This window comes from Mytilus trossulus, chromosome 1, assembly GCF_036588685.1.
Source record: "Mytilus trossulus isolate FHL-02 chromosome 1, PNRI_Mtr1.1.1.hap1, whole genome shotgun sequence".
Lineage (NCBI taxonomy): Eukaryota > Metazoa > Mollusca > Bivalvia > Mytilida > Mytilidae > Mytilus > Mytilus trossulus.
Genome location: NC_086373.1, coordinates 108,482,874 through 108,507,565, shown reverse-complemented (window position 1 = coordinate 108,507,565; position 24,692 = coordinate 108,482,874). Strand labels below are relative to the sequence as shown.

Genomic DNA, 24,692 nt, shown 5'->3' with positions numbered 1-24,692 from the left:
GCTGAATATGGGGCATTTATAAGTTATAAATGCATTTGTTTTCTACTTTATTGCCAACTTTTATGTTTTGTTTTGCCGGAAGCTAGTTGTTTGATTTAGTCATAAAGTAATACCACATTGGTTTTTGTTATAAGTTTTGTGTCAACAAACGAACAGGTGAAACAGGTATTCATAAACATATCTCTCTTTAAACGATATAGGACATTTAAAATAAACTATTTTCGACAAAAATGCTATTTATGATAGCTACTAGTAGATGTAAAGTACTTTTTAGAATTATTCAATGAATTTTCAATAGGTTTGTTGAGGGTAGTTTTACCAAAACCTGAACACATATACAGCCAAAATTTTTCCTTTTTCCTTATTGCCAAGGTCATCTTTATGTTTTTGTGATTCAATAAATTGAGTGTGAAGACTCACCTAGGAACAGTTATATCCTTGAGAACATTGTCAGTCCGGAACACTTCCTCTGTCCATTCCTCAACTGTTATTGTATTATTGCACCCCTCCTCAGACCAATCGTCTAACAAATTTGTATTTTCTCCTTTACTTGTTATGTATCCACTGTCTGAGGGGTAGAACGTTATTTCATCGTCACTAATTCGAACGGACTTTCGTTCCTTATTCTTTTTACGATTAGTTTTTCCATCACTATTTGAATTTTCTAAAACAAGTTTCGCGGCCTCGTCATGACTACAATCGTCTGCTTCTGATATCGACATTTTATGAATGAACACTCTTATCCAACAAATGCATTGAAAATTAATAATTCCGCTCAATATTTCATCCTTCTATGTTTAGGTCCATTATACTGAATTAAACCATCGAATAAAATGTCGATACAAGCAATGACTTTTACTACATAGCCAGGAGCGACACAAAGTATACCTAGATGTATGTATTTAAATTTTACACCATGAAGTCACTAAGACTTTAAATACATGTGAACTTCTCTTCAAATGGTTAATTTTAAGATAATGAGTGCGTGTTTTTGATTAAATTGTATCCTGTTGCGTTTATGTTACTGCGACCTTCACTGTATCATTACAATCATAATAGGGTAAGCTGACTCAAATTTCGTATTTTCAATTCTCTTAAAGATCGCTAAAAAGTCAATATCACCAATACATTTGCATAGTAATTAATATTTGTCTCCATTTGTTCATTTCAGACTCCCTATCTGTCTAAAGTAGTCGGCAAATACCAGATATGCATAGCAACATCGATCATGTCCACTCACCTGTGGAATGCACCACAAATATGCATGTATATGTATTAACTGCAGTAAAACACTGATTGACAGTTTGACGACATATTGGTGTGACGGTATCTCTGTGTACAAACACATCTACTCGTTTAATCCAAGCATGTAACTCACTACACCAATATTGACAACAATGTCGTGTTTACTCACACAAATGTTCCAATATCATATTCACATATTGTATGTCTAGCGTTTATTTGTTGATATGTATCATCTTATGAAATATAGTTTACCCAGAAGTAATACTGATGATCAATTGTCGATAAATCTATGGTTATTATAGATCAAATTAGTTTCCAGAACCTCAGCAAGACGAGAAAGACTTGACCAGTGTTTAAGGAGGAGTACAATATTAATACGGAACAGATTCAATCAGTCATGAACGTACAGAATGTAATCATAGCATGATAATTTCCAAGTAAATCAACATTTGGTATACTTATTCGCCTCGTTACCACCACCTCCCCCTTTATTTATTTAGAATATTGATATTGATTTTCATTTACCGAGTTATTTTACTGCTATTTAGTATGATCACTTTAAAGGAAGATGAACGTGATTTGAAGACCAATTATGAAACTGAGTTGGGTTTAGAAAGGTTGAACCGGTTTCCTATTCTTATTTCAGGGTGACTTAAAACGTATTATATTTATTTTTTGTAACATTATCAAATTATATAAATGGATATGGTGATTTAAAACTGTAATATTATAGTTTTTGTGCAATTTTGAGTATTTATCTAGAAGTAATCCCCAACTAGTTACGATTGGTAAGCTGCTTTAGGTCACATAGAACGTAGTTTTTTCGATTTAGACTTGTATATATATATGTTATATAAGTATGTTCTCTGAGTCTGTACACATACGTTATTTATTTAGCTATAACGGAACCTGAGAAAATGTGTACAGTAAAGCAACTGCACTTGGGATGCATTAAAGAATACAAAATATTAATATTAAAACTGCATCAGGAAATATTATGCACCAAAACGGAAACATGCTTTTGAAATTTCCTCATTGAAGAATTAATGTTTCAATAAAGCATGAAATAGAGTGCATGTTCGTATTTCGTTTGATTTATTTTCATAATGGCAGATACCAGCCAATTTTAACAGGTGAATTAATCTTTAAAACAATTACTTTCTACTAATTAATTATTTGTAAATGCAGTTAAACATACTTCTGTTAAAAGAAATCCTTTTCATTTGGATGAGAACAGATAAAATACAAACAGTTAAGTTGTTATTTTTTCTGATGTGCTTAACCCATTTGAACTAGAAAATAAATTTAATCATCGTACCAAACAATCAAGGTATTTCATTCAGAACGGAATGTATAATAATATTACACTAATAAGTGATAATAGCAGCCCCTTGCACTGTGGCATGCCTTCAAAGTACTGGAAACTTGCCTTCCAATGTTAAAATCGTAAACAATTATTTGGCAAAAAAACTCTTAAACGCACGTGCCAAAGTGGAAACGTCTGCCAAAACGTTAATTTGATATACTTACGTAGTATTCAAATGTTTTGAAAACAAACATTCAATATAGATAGGAATTAAATAGTTAAAAGGGAATTTACAGAAAAAAGCTTTAAAGCAAAATTTCAATATGGTTTTGTATTTGAAGTGGAAGATATCAGCAACAGGTAAACCGTTTAAGTAATATAACAATAACTTAGGTTTAGTAAAAGAAAACAGGTGGAAACTTAAAGATTGTGTACGAAACACATCGACGAGTACTCATTAAGATTCTGATCAGAGCACTGATTATTATTTTTAATAGAAATAATATTTACCTCTCGACTACTGAAGCTTTAAGAATGAACCACACTCGGTGATAATCAAATTATATAAAATTACATTAATAGATTGACGTTCTCTTGGGTTTTCATTCAAATGTATATGCAAATAGAAAGGTTGCACTTGAACATTCCATGTTACTTGAATATAATCCTGAAAATAATTATGTATTTATTGGAAGCACGTTAATACCCCTTAAAATTAATAATTTCATTTCTCGAAATTCTTTCTTTTGAAATTTCTCTACAAACATGACATAGCCATATTTCAGATTCATGATAAACAAAAAATACTTTGGTAATAGAATTCGTTTTAGTACAGATAATTCAGCAATATCAATAGCTCAGTTTTGAAACGATATAGAGCAGGCAAATCTTAAAGCTTACACAACTTGATAGACCTTTATGCATAAAAAATGTGGGGTGCCGATAAATATTGCTACAAAAATACATTTTAAAACAGCAAGAACTTGTGACATACCAGTTGCGCAGAATATTCATGGAATAATTTCCTATTAACAAAATTATCTATTCGGCCTTTTTATGTTAAAATAAGACGGAATATAAAAAGGCTTATGGATACTAGTATTTGTATCGACCATGGTTTTTGTCGTTATTGGTAAAAGAAAGCTGGAATTGCTCTTTTTGTTATACTATTAAAGATTTGACGACAAATAATTGTGAAAAGGTTGAACAGTCAAATGTTATAATACCGAAGTACGAGTAGAGAAGCTTGTATTGGTTGATCTCTATAAAGTATTTACTAGATTTTTTAGGTACTGCACTTTCTCTAGAGTGCGTGGATTCACAGTCATTGCAAAGTGTTGGTAGTGTAGAAGTATATGTTAAAGGGTTTTTCGGGGTGTTATAAACTTTTTGGGGTGTTTTAAACACGTTCACTACGATTTTACTCATTTTCAACAAGCTTTATCTCAGGAGATATATACATTCTCATTGCAGATGCAACGCCACTTGTTTTCTCTACGTGAACACAAAAATAAACCAGTTTATTACTGCTATTAACTAATCGAAATATGCACACAAATTCAATTTTACTAATTGAATTCTGATGTAAATTTATCTTTGATTTTTAAGTATTCTTTTGCCAATAGATCTTTACAGCTGAGGAAGATAAATTTCACAATTATATATACGATAAACGATCGGTGATCACGTCATATTTGAATTTGTTTGAGCAAGAATATTTGCTATCTCTCTATGTATATTTAAAATTTGAGTCTTCAAAATCATTTAGAACGGCCATAATTTTTTGTAAAACTGCAATAGAAATGTCTACGTAAGACTATATAATAACGCTAGTTAACCTTTTCATCAGGTACTTTTTGTTTTATATTTGATGTTAAATTCCAATCGAGAAGTTATAAATAAATAATTATCTAACTTTTATATACAATTTGCAAACCTTGTCAGTCATTCAGATTAACGAAACTATTAATAAGTTTTCACGTGTTTTTTCTAGAAAAAAAATGAACCCTCTTTAATAAAAAAAATGCAAAAAATGTGCGTTGCTGTTAAAGAACAAAGAAATAACATCTATCTTTTCTATTCAGCGTGATAATGATTGAAACAGTATGTAAAAACTTCCTGAATTATATTCAAATTGTAGCAACACAGATATTGAACGTAAATGTATTTAAACAATCTGTAATGCAGTGAGGAATGTGTTAGGTTATGAATATTTCCATCCGTCTTCGATAATCTTTTGGCATATTTTTTCACAAGATTATTTAAGTTGAGCTTTATTTGTAATAATTACTGGTCATTGTAATATAAAGAATCAAACGAAAAACACAATAACACATGCTTTTCAAGTGCACAGAAGATCATGTATTTGAATCTCTCGCGCTTAGCAAGCGATGGGTAGGATTAAACGCTAAGACTGAGTGGAATGAGAAGGAAATATGTTCACTGGTTGGGATAAATTGTCTTCTTCAGTTTGTGATCAACGCGTTTAAAATCTAGGTCTAGAACAAAGAGGATTATAAAAAATTATAAAATAGACATGTTTTCTTTAGGAATGTTACTGAAATAAGACACTCTTTAAACTAAATGTCATTCTCTCCTTCATACAGTAACAGTTAGTGTAAGATCAAATATACATGCCTAATCTTTTGCTTTTTGGGACCAAGTTAAAAACCTGAACTCAGAGCAACGGCTAAGAATTCGCTTTATGTTTGTCGTTAGTTATGTTTAATATTAAGACATTAATTTACTTCCTAGGTATTTAAAAGAAGCTCGACCCCTTGATTAGGAAGACAACTCTTTGTGGAGTAGACATATATATATATTATAGGGACATACCTTGCCTTACAACAGAAAGCCTTGTAATACTGTTAAAAATCATCAATATAATTAACACATATTTTGGCTAACGTTTGTATATATTCAGTATGTATCATAAATTTTATTTCCGCGTGTGTTTACCATGATATCAATATTTCTGATTGAACATTTAAACCAAATCAAACAAAGGAACACAAATAGAATGACAAACAACACCATCACCGAAAGTTAAAAAGACAAATAAACACGAGTCTACATAAAAACCCACAAAGTGTAGCCATCCATCTATTCAGTGACGGCGTCAACTAATTGTGCAAACTTCAACATTTTTTGATTTTGAAGAGGCTAGTAACAAGGTATTTGAACTAACTGGCGGCGGTGTTTTGTTTTAAGCGTGTGACAAACTGGTAATGAACTGTGCACTTTGTACTATAAGGGTTAACTCCCAACATGATAGCTTACATCTATAAAAAGATGTGGTATTGTGGCCAATGAATAAACTTTCCACAATGGTTACAATATTCAACAATTAACAAACACATACAGTAGTCAGCTAAAAAAGACCTCTAAACCAGCAACTTTATCTTTGTTCTGTTTTGCTGTTTATGTAGGTACTCTATACGTTTGGAGTAGACGGGCGAATCACCAACCAACGTTTATATAACAAAATCTGTACATGTGAATCTTCGATCATCAATATCAAAATATCTAGAAAACTTCGTTGTACCATCGTTTATTTTCTACGGTATGTACCGTCTACTAATTTAAGTTTGCTTTTTTTTCCGCTTTGCTTTAATTTTGCAGAACTGGCTTCTGATGATATAACATCAACACTTATGCGCTCCTGCTTCAACTGTGAGCGATGCTGAACATTTCTTCTTGTATTAGAGAGTGAAGGTTTTATTTCATTTCAAGCGCAGGTTTTTTGTTGTGCCCCTATGTTTGCAGTGGGTTCCCAATTCGCCTGATATATAGTTCTGAAATTTCTTAGCCCTTTCGAATAGCATCGGATTTTTTTTATAGAAATTTAGTGAATTTGTGGTCACGGAGCGATGTTAACTATGGTCCATGCAAGGGCTGTTTAGCCAGTCAAGGTCGTTAAAAACTTCCATTTTTGTTTGTTAGAGCCCATATCTCATGTTAAACCCGACTAATATGTTAGTTATATTATATATACTGAAATGTCCTGATTTATTTATTTTTTGCTATTCTGATCTTCTGATTATTTTCGCTTTGTATAGGGGTTATTATTTTCTAACAATGTAGCAAATAAAAAAGCCATGACATTTCACTCCAATATAGTAAAACTTGATAAATTGTCTATAGTATTTACTGTCTGATATCAATTCGACAAGCAAATGATCCAGCAGTCTGATGCTTTAGAACATCATACTCACAAGGATGTCGATGGAAGCGACATGAACAAAACAAATATTACTTGTAAATGGATCTAAGAACTAAAATGCAAATACAAATTGTCTGAGGAAATGTTAGACACGAAGAAACATTCAAAGACTGCAAAGTTGCAGAACTATCATCCTATTAAAACCTTTGCCATTAATGATAAAAGTGAAGCGATGATAAATTACATAATCCAGGAGCCATCTATCATTTAGTACATTATTTATCACTGAAAAACTATTTCCAATCAAGAAATCAATGAATGTTTAAATCTACCAAACCAACCTGTTTAAATCTGTAACTACCCAATTACCTTCTTGATTAAATGCTCTCGTAAAACATATTATTCCATTTTCTCTTTTTCTAGAAAACTTAAAAACAAAAATCAGCTGAACTTGAAGTTATGTGAATAAACCAGATGAGATTTCGATTTTTTTAAAAGTAGATTTGACCTTTGACAGAAATTGGGTTTCCTTGATTGATTTTACATTTTTTGTTTAAAAAAAATTAACCAGATTTCTTAGATCGAAATAACGGAACATTGAACAGAGCTTCTGCCATGATAGTGCCTATACCTATATTAAGACTTTGAACATTTTTTGTGGCAATGTCTTGTGGGATTATTCCAATCATTTGTATTCCCAAAGCGTAATTTACCTACATTTATATTTTGTTTTGACATTTTGAAAAGATTTATAGATTTTAATATCAGACTTCAAACGCTTACGATATCGACCACTCTCTAAAAGTGTTTAAATGTTATCAGTACACACTAAAAACTGTAAAAGAAATCGACACATTCAAAAAAGAATATCCCGAAGTTTGCCGAGGTGATTATTTACCGTTCCTGTATTTGATGTAGGCGTAGTGTTTCAGTAACTCATAAATCGTAGTTGTAAAATCTGTGATGTTTTCATTTGAGACCACGGAATTGAGGAAACTGACGTAATTTAATTATGATATAACTTGTCATCTCTACTGCCCAGAAATCGTAAGAGACTGAAGGACAAAACATTTGTTTCTAAATTGCAGTTTACAACATGTCGCAACTTCAGTACGTTCGGGTTGGAGTGACACTATTCTGGATAGTTGCAAGATTAATAAAACAGAATTTTGTAAAAACCTGCATGAAATTTATGAAAATATGAATGGACCACTTCCTTTAAACTGATTGCACAGGTAAAAATGCTGCTTTAGATTTTGGAGTTTTTTTTATATTACTAATATTTTTGTCTTGTCTTGTCTTGTCTTGAATATTTAACAATGCAAGTCCATTTAATGACAGAAATGGCTCATTTTATATCATTTTATTTAGGGGGAGCAGCAAACCTTATGTCATGCCTTTTTCATGTTTCAGTTTTCTAAGATAAAACAGACTTTCAATAAAATTTGCGCTTACAGCTGATTTTCAATTTTATCGAACCCATGCAGAGATCTTACTTTTACAACGAGACTATAAATTCATTAAATCATAACCAAAGCATTTTAGCTATTTTTCAAATAAGTTATTTTTAATAAATTGTAAAATTTATGAGTTTGCCTGAATCATTGCTTTTTGTCATGCTGTGTGCTGGCTCATATTAACGAAATTAACAGATTAAAATTAATAAGAGTTGTCTAAGCACTTCCTTAAATCTTTTGAGTAGATTGAAAATAATAATTTTTTGCCACAACATGGATTAAACATTATATTCGTTTGCCTTTTGATGTACAAAACTATTACTAAATTCACAGAGTTGCTAATCTAATTCATCATGGTAAATCAATTGGTTTGATCTGAGTTCCCCCTACTGTATGTCGTGCATCGTTCATGATCTTAAATCGTTAAGTTTGAAAGATGAGAAAATCATCTATGATTTATTGTCTTATGGGATCTGAGTAAAATCTGTAATGATTGCAACACTTGTTGGAATATTATCATAACTAATGTATAATATCAAAATAATGACTGTTCATTCATCATAGCTTTGCTTGAATAGCATCTTAGTACGGGATGGAAACAAATTGTTTATTTGTTGTTGTTTTCATGGTTAGTATGTGTGACATTTTATTTATGATAACAAGACCGAAATATTTGATTCTTAGGCGAAGCGTAGCTCTAAGCGAAGTGTCAACATTGATAGCACCGAATTCTTCCTGTTTCATGTCGGTAACCTTGATTGGAATACAGTCCTTCCAATTATTTGGTTTTGATGGTAGATCTTTGTAAAGTTTTGCTTATTTACAACTCATTTAGACCTGGAGTGATTAAGAAATTGACATATAGTATTTAAATATAGGGAGATGTGGTATGAGTGTCAATGAGACAACTATCCATCCATGTAACAATAAAGAAAAGTAAACCATTGTAGGTCAAGGTACGGTCTTCAACACGGAGCATTGGCTCACACCGAACAGCAAGCTATAAAGGGCCCCAAAAATTACAAGTGTAAAACCATTTAAAAACGGAAAACGGAAAAACCAACAGTCTATAGATATAGGAAGATGTGGTGTGAGTGGCAATGAGACAACTCTCCATTCAAATAACAATTTAGAAAAGTAAACCATTAAGTCTAATCTATATAAAAAAAAGACAAACGGTCTGATGATCATATGCTTGTGACAATAAACTATTTTGATTCGAACACCACTGGTTTCTTGATATGTCTTTATACTATCGTTTTTTTATTATTGAAATTGAGTAACTTAATAATGAAATGTACCTACTTGTAAAAGTAACAGTTACAGATGCCAGGCTCGTCTGCTTCTGTTGGTTCAGGATAATCATCTATAATTAGTGTCTCCACCATAGACCCCTTCATGCCGAAGGAGACTCTGAAAAATAATGTTTTATATAATTAAAAGAAGGAGAAGGGTACACTTACATCAATGAGAACTCTACACATGGACACACAAAGAAATATATTTAACTTAGAAACTGGATATCTACAATAAAACAGAATACAAAGTATGTAAATTTATATTCATCGAAACATCAGACGAACAACAGGCTTAAATTCGCGCACGATGTGGAACAGGTGTAAAAACTATAAAAAAAAAAAAAAAAAAAAAAGATACCAAACTGCAAGGCGAATGGAAAAAGGGGACGTCCACAACACAGATAAAATCAAAGTCAACAATCAACACAACACAGCCATTTTCATGACTTGGAACAGGCATTTTCAAAGAATCAGTATTTTCCTTGTTGTCCGAAGAACCGAAAAACCGACTGTAACTAAAATTTGTGTGTTAGCCAAGTCTTTGATTTTAATAAATAACACAAGATTGACACATTGGCATACTTTTCAATACTACCATAAGACAAATTTGAATAATGTACCAATTCAATTTAAGTTTATAAATAATCGTATGAGTAGGATGCATTTATACACGAAACCGAGGCTAATTCATAGTTTTATCATTTCTCAACAGACAGTATTTGATCGAACTGTGTTATTTTCTCTCTTTCAAACAGCTTTACCAAATATAGATCTTTCATTGGATGAACATGTCAGTTGTCATAGAACGCCCGTTTCTTTCGTGACCAGACTATATTGTATGATCAAGACAATTAGAGAAGTTAATTGTGTCATTTTGTTAGTTACCAAAACTAATGCAAATTTCTGATACAATAATTTAGTGTTCCATGTGTTCAACAATTGTTCTACTTTTAATGAAAACTGCAATACAGACATTATAAGTCTCACGTGAATTGTAGTTGAAACAGCTTTTCCGTGGAAAGGAAAAATCAAACACGATATCCTATAATTATATCGTCTCAATATTTGTTGATTATCTGACGCATGCAAGGTCAGGCTAATGAAGTTGGAGGTCAGGTGTACGTTACTGAGTGGTATTATTGTCAGTGAAATATTGTTTATTTAGAACATGATGGGATTTAAGGAAGTTCGCCTCTCAGTTTCAAAATAAATAGCTTTTCATAAAACTACTAGTATATATTGAAAGGGGATTAATTAAGAAATAAAAAAAGCAAAACATATATAGAGGTCAATGTGCTTGTTTTCGAGATATGAGCCATTTAAATTTTGGCGGGAAAATGTTCTCTCTGGACTTTTCATAGCTTTATCATTAACAAGTTAAAGTTCTCAAAAACTATTAAAAAATACATAAGATTTTGCAAGACTTTTACTAATGGCTTATAATTATACATGCAAAAGATTTATAAAAAGAAAAATTGGAGTCAATGGGCAAATTTGTTTAAGGCATTCAAATGGATAAAACAAGAGAATTCTGAAAATCTGACAAAAATTCAAAAATATGACAAGCGAACATGATGGTCATCCTTAAGCTCGCTATCAGTTACTGCGAGGAGTCTTATGTCAGTACTTTGTGCCGTCTTTGTCATTTCGCTTTTTGCTTGTATTGCTGTTTCTGATTACAGATCTGATGAATGTTACCCATCGGAACTAAGTTTTGTAGTTTGATCAAATGTTGTACTGTAACGCCACTGTTCTGTTGTTGTGGAAGGCAGATCGAGCTGCAACAAACTTGTTTTACCCCCACCGCATGCTTTGTGTGCTTGTCCAAAGCTAAGGGACTGTAATTTACTGATTGTTGCTGGTAAATGTATGCTGCAATTATTTTTTTCCTCTTGAAAATGTCAAAGGACGTTTTTAGCTTACTACACAGTATAGGATTGATCGTTATCTATAAGGGTGTGCCATGACCAAATTTTGTTTTTATTGGTACCCCTTTTGAAAATCGTGCCTCGTCGTCTTATTTGTTTCATTATGCAGTGTCATCACAGTGTAGGACATTTTTTGGGGGCCAGTAAGAAAATTACTTCACAGGCCCAAAATGCCAATTGGTAGCCCAATTATTTTACTCAATTTTTTCCGTGTTGAGTCATAAAAAACGAAAAAAAAACATGAAACCTCACTGTCCAGTGCCTATAATATAGATCAATATAGGGTTTTGAAGAGGAAAAGGTGACCTCTCTTTCCATGAGAGTAGCGAGAAGTGAATTCCATTACCGGTTTCGGTTGCATAATGATGTAGTGCTCATCACTGAAGATTTTGTTGTTGTGTTTAAAATTAAACATGTACAGTTTTCTGTGAATTGATATATCAAAATTAGTACTGAGAATTTCCGCGATATTCTATCCGGTCAGTCATTTCAAAAGTTTGTATTTCAGTACAAAATGTCAGTGCAAAACAAAATCAAAAGACATTTTATAAACGTAATATTTTCTAATCACTTGTTTCTGTCCTTGGGGGTTCCGTGAAAACTATTTTGACAGCTTCTCATACACCTTATCGCTATTCCCGCTTGACCCGATAATCTGTCCCGCTTGAACTTTTGACGTCATACAACAATCTCTTTTCCTTTTCTTTTATGACGTAAAAAAATTACGGGAACTTGTGTGATATCCAGTAATGGCGGACAAATAGCGATAAGGTGTATTTGTATCCGTGTTTGGAGTTATTTTCATAATTCCCTTGTCCTTGTTTGGTTTAGTGGGTCAGACGAGATTTTGCTGTCAATGACTGTCGTTATCTTTTAAAAAACACAATTTGTTTTGCGATCACCATTGCCAGTAAAGCCTTATTTGACCCACTAAACAAGCAATATCACGCACGACGTGTTTGTCAACCGCCATGTTAAAATTGTATTGCACATATTCTTCTGATAAAGGTATATCCTTCCAATTATGGAACACCTCCTCAACTTGTACGTTTCAACGATGTGACCAGAGGATATCCGAAAATGATTGTTCCGAAGTTGGGGTGTGGTTTTTTTAGGAGTATTTACGATTTTGAGAATAATAATGCACTCGCCCAATGATTTATTTTTGGGTCAGTAACTATCTATCTTTTTACAGTTTCTAATCGCCCAATCAAGGTTTCGGTCGCATTTGGCGACCAGGCGGCCGGCTGTGTCCTACACTGTCATCATTACTGTTAATATTGTCAATTTTTGAAAAGTCAACATGGAATAACCGATTTTCAGGAAACGATAAATGCGAATTCCATCCGCCATTGATAAAATGGAAGTGTTGAATAAACTATACAACCAAGACTGAAAGCATATTCGACTGATGACCCTGGTAACGAAAACATTCTACTATCAACCATAGAAATACTTTTATCGAACTACAAAAGTGAAAGAAAGACCATAACTACAATTCATAATGTGTGAATTATAGAAATCTTTATTTATAGAACCTAATTAAATAACACATCTCGCTCCTTGTTCATAGAAATTGATTAGATTCGATTCACACTTCTTTATTCGATTTACTGGGTTGAAAAACTAATAACTAAATTATTTTCACAACCCTGTAGAAGTACACCGTGAAAAAAAAGCATAATTATTGAAGTCCTGGATATTATCTGTTAATCAATTATTATTATCCAGGATTTCAGATTTACTTCCCTTATATTTGTAGGACAGTAGTAAAACTCTTGTTAAACACTAAGGGTGTCTGTTTGGCTATACTGGACACTTAAATACGCAACCACATTCTGTCGGAATGGCCACCTTCAATCAGAGTCCACGAATAGAAACAGGCCCGAGAACACAGTTATTTCGTAGTGCATTTCTTTTAGACAATAAATTCAAATTAAAAAAATCGCACCTGCTCTTTCTCAAAAATATTTTTACAGTGTAGTGTACTACCAGTGAGACAAATAATATCAAAATTATAGAAACTTCTCCCAGCTCTAACTCAAAATATTGACAATTCTGTGTTAAGGGGGTGTAAAATTCAGTTTGACAGCTTCAGACGTGATAAAATTTGACCTTTAAGAACTGGACCAATTCACTACTTAACATAAAGTTTCAGCACCCAAATTTTTTTGACATGTAATTACATTCCCCTACTTAATATTTCATGCATTTAATATAAATAAATAAATTGGGAAAGTGTATTAAATAAAACATGCAAGTTATACACTGTTTACACTAGGGACCAAAGGACGATAACTGTGTCCTTGGACCAATAGTGCATGTCAAAAAGCTCTGCAGATAGATCCGTAGGTGACAATCCAGGGCAATCTAATATCATGCGCTTGTTTAACATACCACCAACTTCCGGATGCAGTCCAAAGTACCTGCATATTAACCCCGTCGACATCTACCTTGCAGATCTTACTTTAAGCATTAGTTATTGATTTGTTCTCTTCCTGAACATACATGTACTATCTGCCATTGAACGTTGAGAAACAACAACCAATCAATAAAATCTTTAATATGTAGCTTTATGTGAGGGTTTTTGTGTTTATTTCTCAGACATTTTGGTAATGTGTGATTACTTTAGTTTGTGTTCATTTATCAGTTATTTTGGCTATAGTTGGTTATTTAACTTTTTTTTCTTTCTTTATATCCATGTCTCAGTAATCGGTTGATCATGATCTATGTGTATTTCATGCTCAGACTATTTTGTTATATTTGGTTGTTCGACTTTGTTGTATTGTAGTGCATTTCTGTCTCATCATACCAAAAGTATGAATAATAAGATGTGGTATTAGTGCCAGTGAGACAACTCTTCATCAGTCACAAAGAATAAAAAGTCAACAATTTAGGTGAAAGTGTTGATTGTGGAATAGAATTATAGTCAACTGGAGTTTTCTTATCCGGAAATAAAACAGACGGACGCGGGATGTATTAATACGCAGCCACGTGCGATGGTGCGATATATGGGTTTTCTTGTGAAGGGGATCTTTCAAACGATTTGCCCGTTAAAGAAAACATGTAACAACCATTTGATGGATGAAAGGTAGCCTCCTGCGCACAAAAGAAATATTTCTTCTCCTAATTATAGACATTTTTCAGATCTATATTTCCTTGAATAACCTTCCTATTGAATCGATGCTGGTTCTTGATGGTTTTAGCAAGTTGTTGTGGCGTATGCATTGTGTTTCTTTCCCATAAATGTTAGTTATTGTTGGTTGTTGCAGTTTGTTGTTTCGTTCTTTTCAATGCATTGGTAATTGTTTGCTGATGCAGTTCGCGAAGGAATATTTGTGTTTCTTTTCCAGAATAATTGGTCGGTCCTGGATGTTACATACATTTTGTTGTCTATGTGTTGTCGAGTGTGTTGTATGTTTATTCGTCGTCCCCTTAGGTAACTGTTGATGATTACAGTCTGTGGTGCCTTTTATGATTTTATGTATCAGTCATGTTTATGTTAAATGTGTGTTTATTTCTACGTAATGTTGTTTGTATACGTTGTTGTCTGTGTATTTCTTTCTATGTCATGTTGAATGTTGTTGTTTGTTTTGTTGTCTGTGTCTTTATTTTTTCGTCATACTGTCTTTTTTCGTTCGTTTTTTTTTATCGTTGTGTTTTTTTCTAAATCATGTTGGTTGTAGTCGTTCGTCATGTTTGGTGTTGTTCGATTTGTTGTGTGTGTTATTATTTCTAAGTCAATATAAACAAGAAGATGTGGAATGATTGCCAACTCTTCACAAGAGACCAACCTGACATAGAAATTAACAATTTATAGGTCACTGTACGGCTTTCGACAATGAACAAAGCCCATTCCACAGTCAGTTTGTAATACTTTTGTTGTGCCTCTTTTTTCAGGCATCGTTGGGGTTGATTATCATTTTGTTTATATTCCACAACCTGTTTGGAATAGCTGTTTACTATGATACCTGAGATCTTGTTGCTAAGGCCTGGTAGTATTGTAATTGCTGCTTGTAATTTGTAATACTGTCCAGAACTTGTTTCTTAAGACTGATAGTACTTGCGATTGATGTAGTTTATAATCAAGTCTGCGATATTGTTTCGAATGCCTTGTAGTAATTGTTTGCTGTTTGGAAAGATGTGTAAGAGAAATAATTAAAATCACAAAAATACTGAAATCCGATGAAAATTCAAAACGGAAAATCCCAATCAAATGGAAAAAATCAAAAGCTCAAACACTGAAAAGCTTGTATATAATGTCAGATAGTAATTGATGCTTGTTCAATGTAGTATGTTATGATTTCTGCATGTTCATCTATTATATAAGTTAGTACTGTTGGTTGTTGGTTGCTTTCAGTCCTTGTGATTTATGTTTAAAAAATAAGAAAATGTAGTATGATTGACAAATATCATGGAAGTTTACAAGTCATCGTACCGCTTTAAACAACGAGCAAAACTCAAACAGGACAACCAGTTACAAAATCCCCCGACATACAACTGAAAAAAAGTTTGGCTTGTTCGTTATTGCTTTTATTTTAATTTGTTGTGCTGTGTGCGGTTGTTTCTAGAGTCTGTCGTTATTTTTATTATTTTTGTTATTTGCAATTTGTAATGCTGTATGTTTGTTTGTTTCTAAGTAGATATAAGAAGATGTGTTATGCGTGCCAATAAAACAACTCTCCATCCAAGTCACAATTTGTAAAAGTAAACCGTTATAGGCTAAAGTACGGTCTTTCACACGGAGTCTTGGCTCACACCGAGCAGCAAATAATACCTGTTTATTACTGATGTATTTTGTAGTTTGTTACGTTGTCTGAGTGTTTGTTTCTAAGACCTGTTTATTATTGTGTTTTTTAACTAGTTTGTTACGGTGTCTGAGTGTTTGTTTCTAAGACCTGTTTATTATTGTGTTTTTTAACTAGTTTGTTACGCTGTCTTTGTGTTTGGTTTTAAGTAGATACACGAAGATGTGGTATGAGTGCCAATGAGACAACTCTCCATTCAAGTAACAATTTTTTTTAAAGTAAACCATGATAGGTCAAGGTTCGGCCTTCAACACGGAGCCTTCGCTCACAACGAACATGAAGCTATAAAGGGCCCCAACAATTACTAGTGTAAAACCATTCAAACGGGAAAACCAACATTCTGTTCAATATAAAAACGAGAAACGCGCGAGTAAAACTTATGAACCACATAAACAGTTGACAACCACTTAACATGAAATACCTGACTTAGAACATGTGCAAACAATCTCCGCGGGATTAAACGTTTTAATGGTACCAAACCTTCTCCCTTTTCTGAAACAATAGTATAACATCACAACATAGAAAGACCAAGGATTTGTATAGTGGCACCATACAAATCCTTGGAAAGACACACTATAAAATATAAATTGGAAAGCTTAACTAACAGTGGTGTATGTCATCTGACAAATGATTCCCGCGGGGGAAACAACAATAGCAATGGTATCGTTCCAGTTTATTCCAAAAATATACAAGACCTTTAAAGTAGTTAAAAGAAGTGTAATTAGGATGTGAGTTCTAAGAACACGTATTTTCTAGTTGGACTTATAAACGTATCGCCTTCCAGTGCGCACGCCACGTGCCTGAAGTAAAAATAGCAAACAATAAACTATCTGACCTTCAGAGTCTGAGGTTCATTGCTTCTATTTTAAGTCGCTCTAACAATAACATACAGCATTGATGTACAGATAGCAGATATTCAATTCATTCATTAATTGAACTGAATCACAATGCCATGTAAAAGATAAACACAAAAATCCGGAACATGTGTGGTCTTTGTAATTAATTACAACAAATTTAACGGTAACTGAAATTGATTACAAAACCAAACATTGGGTACATGTTCACCTTAAATTACCTTTCTCCTTCAAAGTCAGCTGATTTGACTTACCTTTTCTGTGTGGTCATGTCTTCTCATTGTCGTTCAGTATAGCAGTCAGCTGATTTGACTTACCTTTTCTGTGTGGTCATGTCTTCTCATTGTTGTTCAGTATAGCAATCACATTCTAATTCCACTGATATATCTTTATGAAATAGATTCAATTAATTCCTTTAAACGAATATAAATCATTTCCAGCAAATAAATGTTTAGCAGTGAGCAAATACAGAAAGCAAACGAGCCGTGCTCTGCGATATCCTAGTAACATCAAATAATTACATTGGTTTTAATTCGCCAAAGATGCGGATCCTGAGAAATTGTCAGAATGCCAGGAGAGATATATAAGTTATGGATGGCACTCGTCAAATAGTCTTACTTACAATATAAACCAGTTATTAAGAAATTCCAGTGAATTAGGGAGTATGGAAGTTCATTAGATAATTGTAAGAAAACACAACGCCTAAGTAGGACGAAGAGGATACAATGGGAATACACCTGTATCTCTCAATCATATAAAAAATCAATACACCTGTCATTTAGAATATTCAGTTTTTCGTAGAAAACCACTTCATATGATTTACTTTAATTAAGAATTTTAATACCATAGAATTACTCGTAATAAAGCACTACAACAAACAGAACACTGTAGCTATGTAGGCGTTAAGAATGATTGGTTTATAAAGGTCACTTTTAATAGTGGAACCCTTCTGAAACATACCTGGAGAACTTGATGTTATGTAACACACTGGTCAGTATCTTCACAGTACTATTCTAGAATTGTCAAAAGAGGTAAAGGTAACAGACAAATCGACAGCAAACTACCAACATTTAAACTTTTTATGATTTGTCCACTGGTCTATAATTCCCTATGCAGTATAGTATGATCCATGTTATTCTAAGCTGCATGCATTATTCATTATAAATGCAAGATATCTAGGTTCACCTAAATTTTTAAAAGCCAAATGATCGTTGCATATCATATAACCCATATCCGTGCTTATAACATGGGTCAGTTTTGTCGGCCTTTTTATTTCGTTATGTTATGTAAATATCATGGTATATACTTAATGGAGGAAACAAAATGAAAACTTATCCTTCTAATTTAAACCTCAACTTTTTAACTTTTTAATGCAATCATGGTTTTGTGTTTTCCGATATTAATCTGCATGTTATTTCAATATATATGCTTTTGTCTTTTAGTTTTTATATATTTCAATCAAAGTAAGCGCAATTTGTGGAAACGGAAAGCTGCTCTGTACATTGATGATATTTAGTATAAAAAGGACCACTGCATGGCTTTCAATAGCGTAGCTTCGGTGAAACAAAATTAATGGTACTCCCTTACGCCGTGTTGATCTGGAGCATCTTTTCATATGTGCTCCATAATGAAAAACGGGAATTTTGGGAATTTTCCGTGTGGCATCATTATGTCCATTTCATTTACGTACTTAATTTTCGCGTTTTAGCGACTGCATGATATAAAAAAGTGGTGGAACAATCAACTGTAGAGATTTTTATCACTTAAATTTCTAACTTATTATGATTAATTTGACAACTTCATTAGTATTGAATTACTGTAGTGTCGTGTTATCTTGATCAACATTACTGCGGTCAAGTCCATTTCACCGAAACTATAAGAAATAGTTCAACCGTATTTTGTATATGGAATTATTGCTAGGTGTTCATGTCTGTGTGGCAGGACTAATCGTATCGTGGCCTTTGTTCATGGTTCGTTGGTCAATGTTTAAAAGAGGGGTGCAAGATACCACTGGTCCAGAAGGACATTCAAACTCATAGATCGAAAAGTAAACTGACAATGCCATGGCTTAAAGAAGTGTATCTTTCATAGTTTGGTCCGTTTGGAGGATATTAAAGAAAAATGTCAACTATAATTCGTATATTTTGAATTATAATAATGTGTACATGCATGTCCTCCATGCAACTAGGGTTCTATTGACTTTTACCTTTATTCACATGATTCTTTGTTCGGCGTTAAGATTTTTGGTTGAACTGCAATATTCCGATATTATAAGTAAATGGTCAATTTATCTAAAAAAGACATATTAGTGTATGGAATGGTTGTAAGACGTTTATGTCTGTCTAGCAGTGTTCATCTGACCTTGAAATCATTTTCATGATTCATTTGTCAACGTTAAATTTTAATTACTTTGGTCTGTTTCTTGTAGATTCTATTAGCAATATGTCAACTGTATTTGGTATATGGAATTAACGTGTCCGTCACGTGACATTTACCTCAGTGTCATGAATATTGACAAAAGTTATCTTCATGCACTACCTATAGTGGAAGTTGTATCGTAAAGGCCATATGATACCAATACACCATGTTTAACTGTAATAGCAAAATGAAATTCATAGGGTACCAATACTTCAGAAAATATAAATAATGTAAACCTAAGGAGAAGCTTTTATCTATTCATTAGGCAAGATAACCACTCAAGTGATTTAACATGGTTAAAATAACCTTTATGAATAATAAGCAACATGTTTTAATTATGACGGCCCTATGAGTGTCTTCGGAAGCTTTGTTTATTGCATACTAGTGGCAAGAAAATGATAAGAATGATAATGTAAAGCATCATTTTACGCGTAGGGCATGTTTCACTTAAATACAACCGGTCTGTACAAATGAACACCCATTAAACAATGTATTCAAATATAATGAATTGTTTACATGCGTGAAGTTTCAACAAATTCCGAAGATGAGCTGCATGTTATCATTAGTAAATAAATCACCAGATGGTGTGAGAAATATCATGATTGATTCCGTTATAAAGGAGTATTTATGGAAGGAGAAATTATCAAGAAATAATACTCAATCTCTTTAATAACCACATTAATGAAGCAAGGTACAGCCCTTTCTGATGAGATAACGGTTAAATCTGCTACATATTTCATTCCTCAAGTTTATTGCAAATAATTCGTTTGATTGTCTCCATTTCTCCTACGTTATTTGCTGTATTAGTTTCCACACTAACAGAATAAAAATATATTATGAGTACTGATGTTTTTTTCATTACGTATACGCCTCTATCAAAAAGATAAAGATATTTATTCCAGTGAAGAATTTATTGGACTTTTACAGGTATTTGTAATGAACTTTCGGATTTCTGTTTCGTTTACCGGTAGTTTATTGTAATAAACCAATATATTTTATGTCTTTTAATCAACTATTAGTGAGTGGATGACAAATGGTATGATAACGTCTTTTCAGATGAATATGAAATTTCTAATTAAAACACTCTGGTAAATATTTGTCAGATTTATAAGTCTCAACACTTTACAGGATTTCACACAATTTCTTTGATAAATTTCGTTAACATACAATCATACTTTGATTGAAATACTAGTTGTTACATATGATAAGCGTATCAAAACAGCAAGCATGAGCTATCATTGTATAACAACATATGTGTTGCCGGTATTTTTAACGACCATTCTGTTAAAAACCAAATTCCTGGATATTTTGATAATACGGAACTCCCTCTCATTTGTTATATTTACAAGAAATCTAACCGAAAATATGTGTTTAATTATAGCCAATTGTGTAAAGATGTAAATATCACTGAAAATACACCTATGTCGTGTAATTGCAGTAATTCAGAATACACCTATGACCCAATTTCCCATGTTATAACAGGAGACCTTAACATCGTTCGCGACCGAGAGTTAAAATCATTCCTCAGTAAAGGACCTAAATATCGTCCCCGTCAACTATTAACTGGAATGAGTGTCGTAATATCATCAACGACTCACTCCATGCCTACTGTTTGAAATGGGTAAAACGGGAAAAAGCTGACAAAAAATCTTTGGACTCTTTTTTTAATTCTGTAATGAAGATATTTGATATTCGAATACAACATTTTAAAGAACATTTTACTCTTAACAAAAACTATAAAAACCCTATTTCGCGTATCAAAAATAAACTAACAGAACTAGCCAAGGAATTTGTTTTTGTCCCGGCTGATAAAGCTGCTAATAATATCATTATTGTTTGACGTAAGTTTTATATAGAGGTTCTGCAAAAGGAAATCACGAATTGACCAACATTCCAACTGACTTCATTTTCAGAAAACGACATCTGTAACAAACATAAACTTTTATTTACTTCTTTACAAGCAGAACCAAACACAATGAAAGTCCCAACTATGTACTGGCTTCCGAAGCTGCACAAAAAACCTTACAAAATAGATTTATTTCATCTTCTAGCCATTGTTCAACTACTAAATTGTCTGTTTTACTTACTAGTACACTTGGTACAATAAAAAACCTGATAATAAATTGTTCAAATAAGGCCTTTGAAAATAGTGGAATTAATTACTTTTGGAGTGTCAAAAACTCGTTGGAAGTACTTGATAAATTGCATGCATATATTGGTGATTTTGAATCTGTTCAAAGTTTTGATTTTTCTACCCTATATACCACTTTGCCTCATATTCTTATTAAGACAAAATTCACATCCCTAATTAACTGGGCATTTAAACTCTTTTAGATCATTTTTTAGTAGCAATAAACAAAAGAACTATGTCAATTGGACATGCTTTGATACTATTTATGCGCTTGAATTTTTACTTGATAACATTTTTGTTCGCTTTGGAGATTCCGTATATCGTCAAGTTATTGGAATTCCAATGGGGACTAACTGTGCACCACTTATTGCGGACCTGTTTTTGTATTGTTATGAGTTACAATTTATGACTAAATTTAGCAAAGACCCATCAAAACAACATTTGATACAAAAATTTAACAATACTTTTAGATATTTGGATGATATGTTGGCTCTCAATAATGACGACTTCAGTATGCATACTAAAGAAATTTATCCTGTAGAACTTACTTTAAATAAAGCTAATGATAACAATGACCACTGCCCTTTCCTCGATCTTGATATCTATATCATAAACGGGAAGCTTAATACAAAAAATTATGATAAAAGAGATGATTTTTCATTTCCTATTGTTAATTATCCATTTTTAGATGGTGACGTTCCCTTGTCACCATCTTATGGTGTTTATATTTCTCAACTTGTACGATTCGCTCGTGTATGTAACAACGTATTAGATTTTAGCGAGAGAAATTTATGTATTACTGAAAAATTATTACACCAGGGTTTTCGATATCACAAACTGGTCAAAACATTTACTAAATTTTATCACCGGTATAAGGAAATAATTCGTAAATATAACTCAACATGCAGACATCTTATACGTTTTTCACATCCAAAATTTTATGGAAATATTCTTTATAAAGCACAAAAATGTTAGTATTCTCCTCAGAAACTAACAAAACCTTTAAATAGACTTATTAAAAGGGGATATAGTTACGATACTGTTGTCAGGTCATTAAAGATTGCATATTTTGGCTTTAACATTGATTCACTGATAGGGTCTTTGCATCGGAACTAAACACATTTATTTCTAAAAAAAACAGTTGTTGGCATGACACGGGTTATGTTCTTCTCATATATTTTATGATAGTATGATACTAAACCCCTAACGGGAGGGATTGTACCTGATATTCATATGATGAAGACATAATCTTTCAATCAGTTTAAATGAGCTGGCATGTCAGTTAACTCCTAGTAGTCTGATGTTATTTATGTATTATTGTCATTTTATTTATTTTCTTTTTCTTATAAGAAAAAAAACAATTCCTGAACTCGTGCAGTAGTATTCAAACATTTGCCCTCTCACCGTTTCTTTAAATAAGACCAGTGTCATTGCACAAACTTTGTTTCAGGAAGGGTGAAATCCTACTTTGTTAAACGTGTATCTGATTCAATCAAACAGTCTCATGAACCAGAGAAATCAGATGGTGGATCTTTGATTGACATCACATTTGTAACTATTGATGGACAGTCACACAGACAGTATGCATGTATTCCTATTGGAACTTCTTCTTGCTGACTTATTCCTTAATCCTTCCGAGTCAGTCTTAATACAAAAGTTTCTCCAGTAAAAATCACTTATACAGGTATAAATATATGAATATATAAATATAATTGTAGAACTGTCATGCCCCAATTGACATATATCGGATGAACCGAGCATGTGCAATTATAAGTTGCAAGTTTCTATAGTTATAAACACTGTATTAACACAACTCTGCATATTTCATATTATATATATATATATAATATAGGTGTACATAAATTTATTAACTAGTTCTGTGCCTTGTTTTCAATTGTTTGTATACTTCGACAAATTTCAAATTTTTTCAACTCTTCATCACTATTCTAGAAAATCACGTTTATTTAGTTAGTAACCTCATATGTACAATTCTGCGTGTTTACCGGTTGTTTGTACCTTTAAGGCATTTTTGTGTAAGTTTTATTTCAGTGTACAGTTTCACAATAAGTTGCGCTGTTTTGCAAGTTGCGTAAGTTCTTTAAACCATTCATGTGCACATTCTACATAATTCCAAATATCCTACTAATTAGCATTTTACCAACAAATTGTATATTTTAAATTCTATAGTGCACACTTTCACTTTTATTTGCATAGCTGCATGTCTTCTATAGTGCAAACTACTGCACACTGCTGCATAGTTTAACTTTTATTTACATTCCTTTATTCTTTTATGCTTTAAGTTTAAAAGTATTTGCACAATTCTTCAATTTTTTTTATTATCATTCCAACTTAACGTTTTTTCTAGTGAAACAGAATGATTAAAATGTTTCCTGATTATGTTGATAGCGCAAATGGTGAGGCTTCATTATGACAAGTTATGAAATTATTCAAAAGAGACAATCAATTATGCTTTAAACAACATACCTCCCCATCCCTAAAAAAATCCCAACAGGAAGCAACGAACGGCAACAACCGAACTACAGACTATAGACCGGCGCCCAAACCTTTCTCAAACCTAGTACAGTGGTGTCAAAACGTAATAAACTCTGTAAAAAAAAAAATTGTCGTAAAAAATAAGGAAAAGGCTTCTTTTAAGGAAGCTTTTAAACCAAGAGTTTCAAGTGGTTAAGTTGAAATCACCCGTTCGGAGAAAAAAAATACGGTCGCGATCAAGAGTAAGTTGATCGTTATTGCATACTTAATAGTCTCTATTTCACTTAAGACAATATCCATGTTCCGTTTGTCGTTATCACAAACCCACCATCTTCTCCTCGAACGTGAACTACATAATAGGACTTATAACTGTGTTTGTATTTACATGAACAACACTGAATTCCACTAGAAGAGTAGGACCTGCTTACTCTTCCGAAGCACCTGAGATTAACCCCAGTTGTGTTTGGGTTAGTGTTGCTTAGTCTGTAGTTTTCTATGTTGTGTTTTGTATACTGTTATTTATCGCCCTTGCATTCTTCGTTTTCTACTTATGAGTTTGAATATTCCTTTGGTATCTTTTGCCCCGCTTTTA

General features: G+C 32.7%; 1 protein-coding gene across 4 annotated transcripts in view; it reads right to left on the bottom strand.

Moving 5' to 3' along the window:
* Positions 1 to 17,592, bottom strand: part of LOC134696875 (uncharacterized) — a 48,839-nt gene extending 31,247 nt beyond the window's left edge. For 2 of the 4 annotated variants that reach the window (XM_063558836.1, XM_063558842.1), the window contains exon 1: positions 421 to 970. In XM_063558836.1, the coding sequence (XP_063414906.1) occupies positions 421 to 722 (302 nt within the window). In that variant the 5' untranslated portion in view covers positions 723 to 970. The other 2 variants (XM_063558850.1, XM_063558856.1) reach the window with 2 other exon arrangements.
* Between the last annotated feature and the right edge of the window lie 7,100 nt (positions 17,593 to 24,692).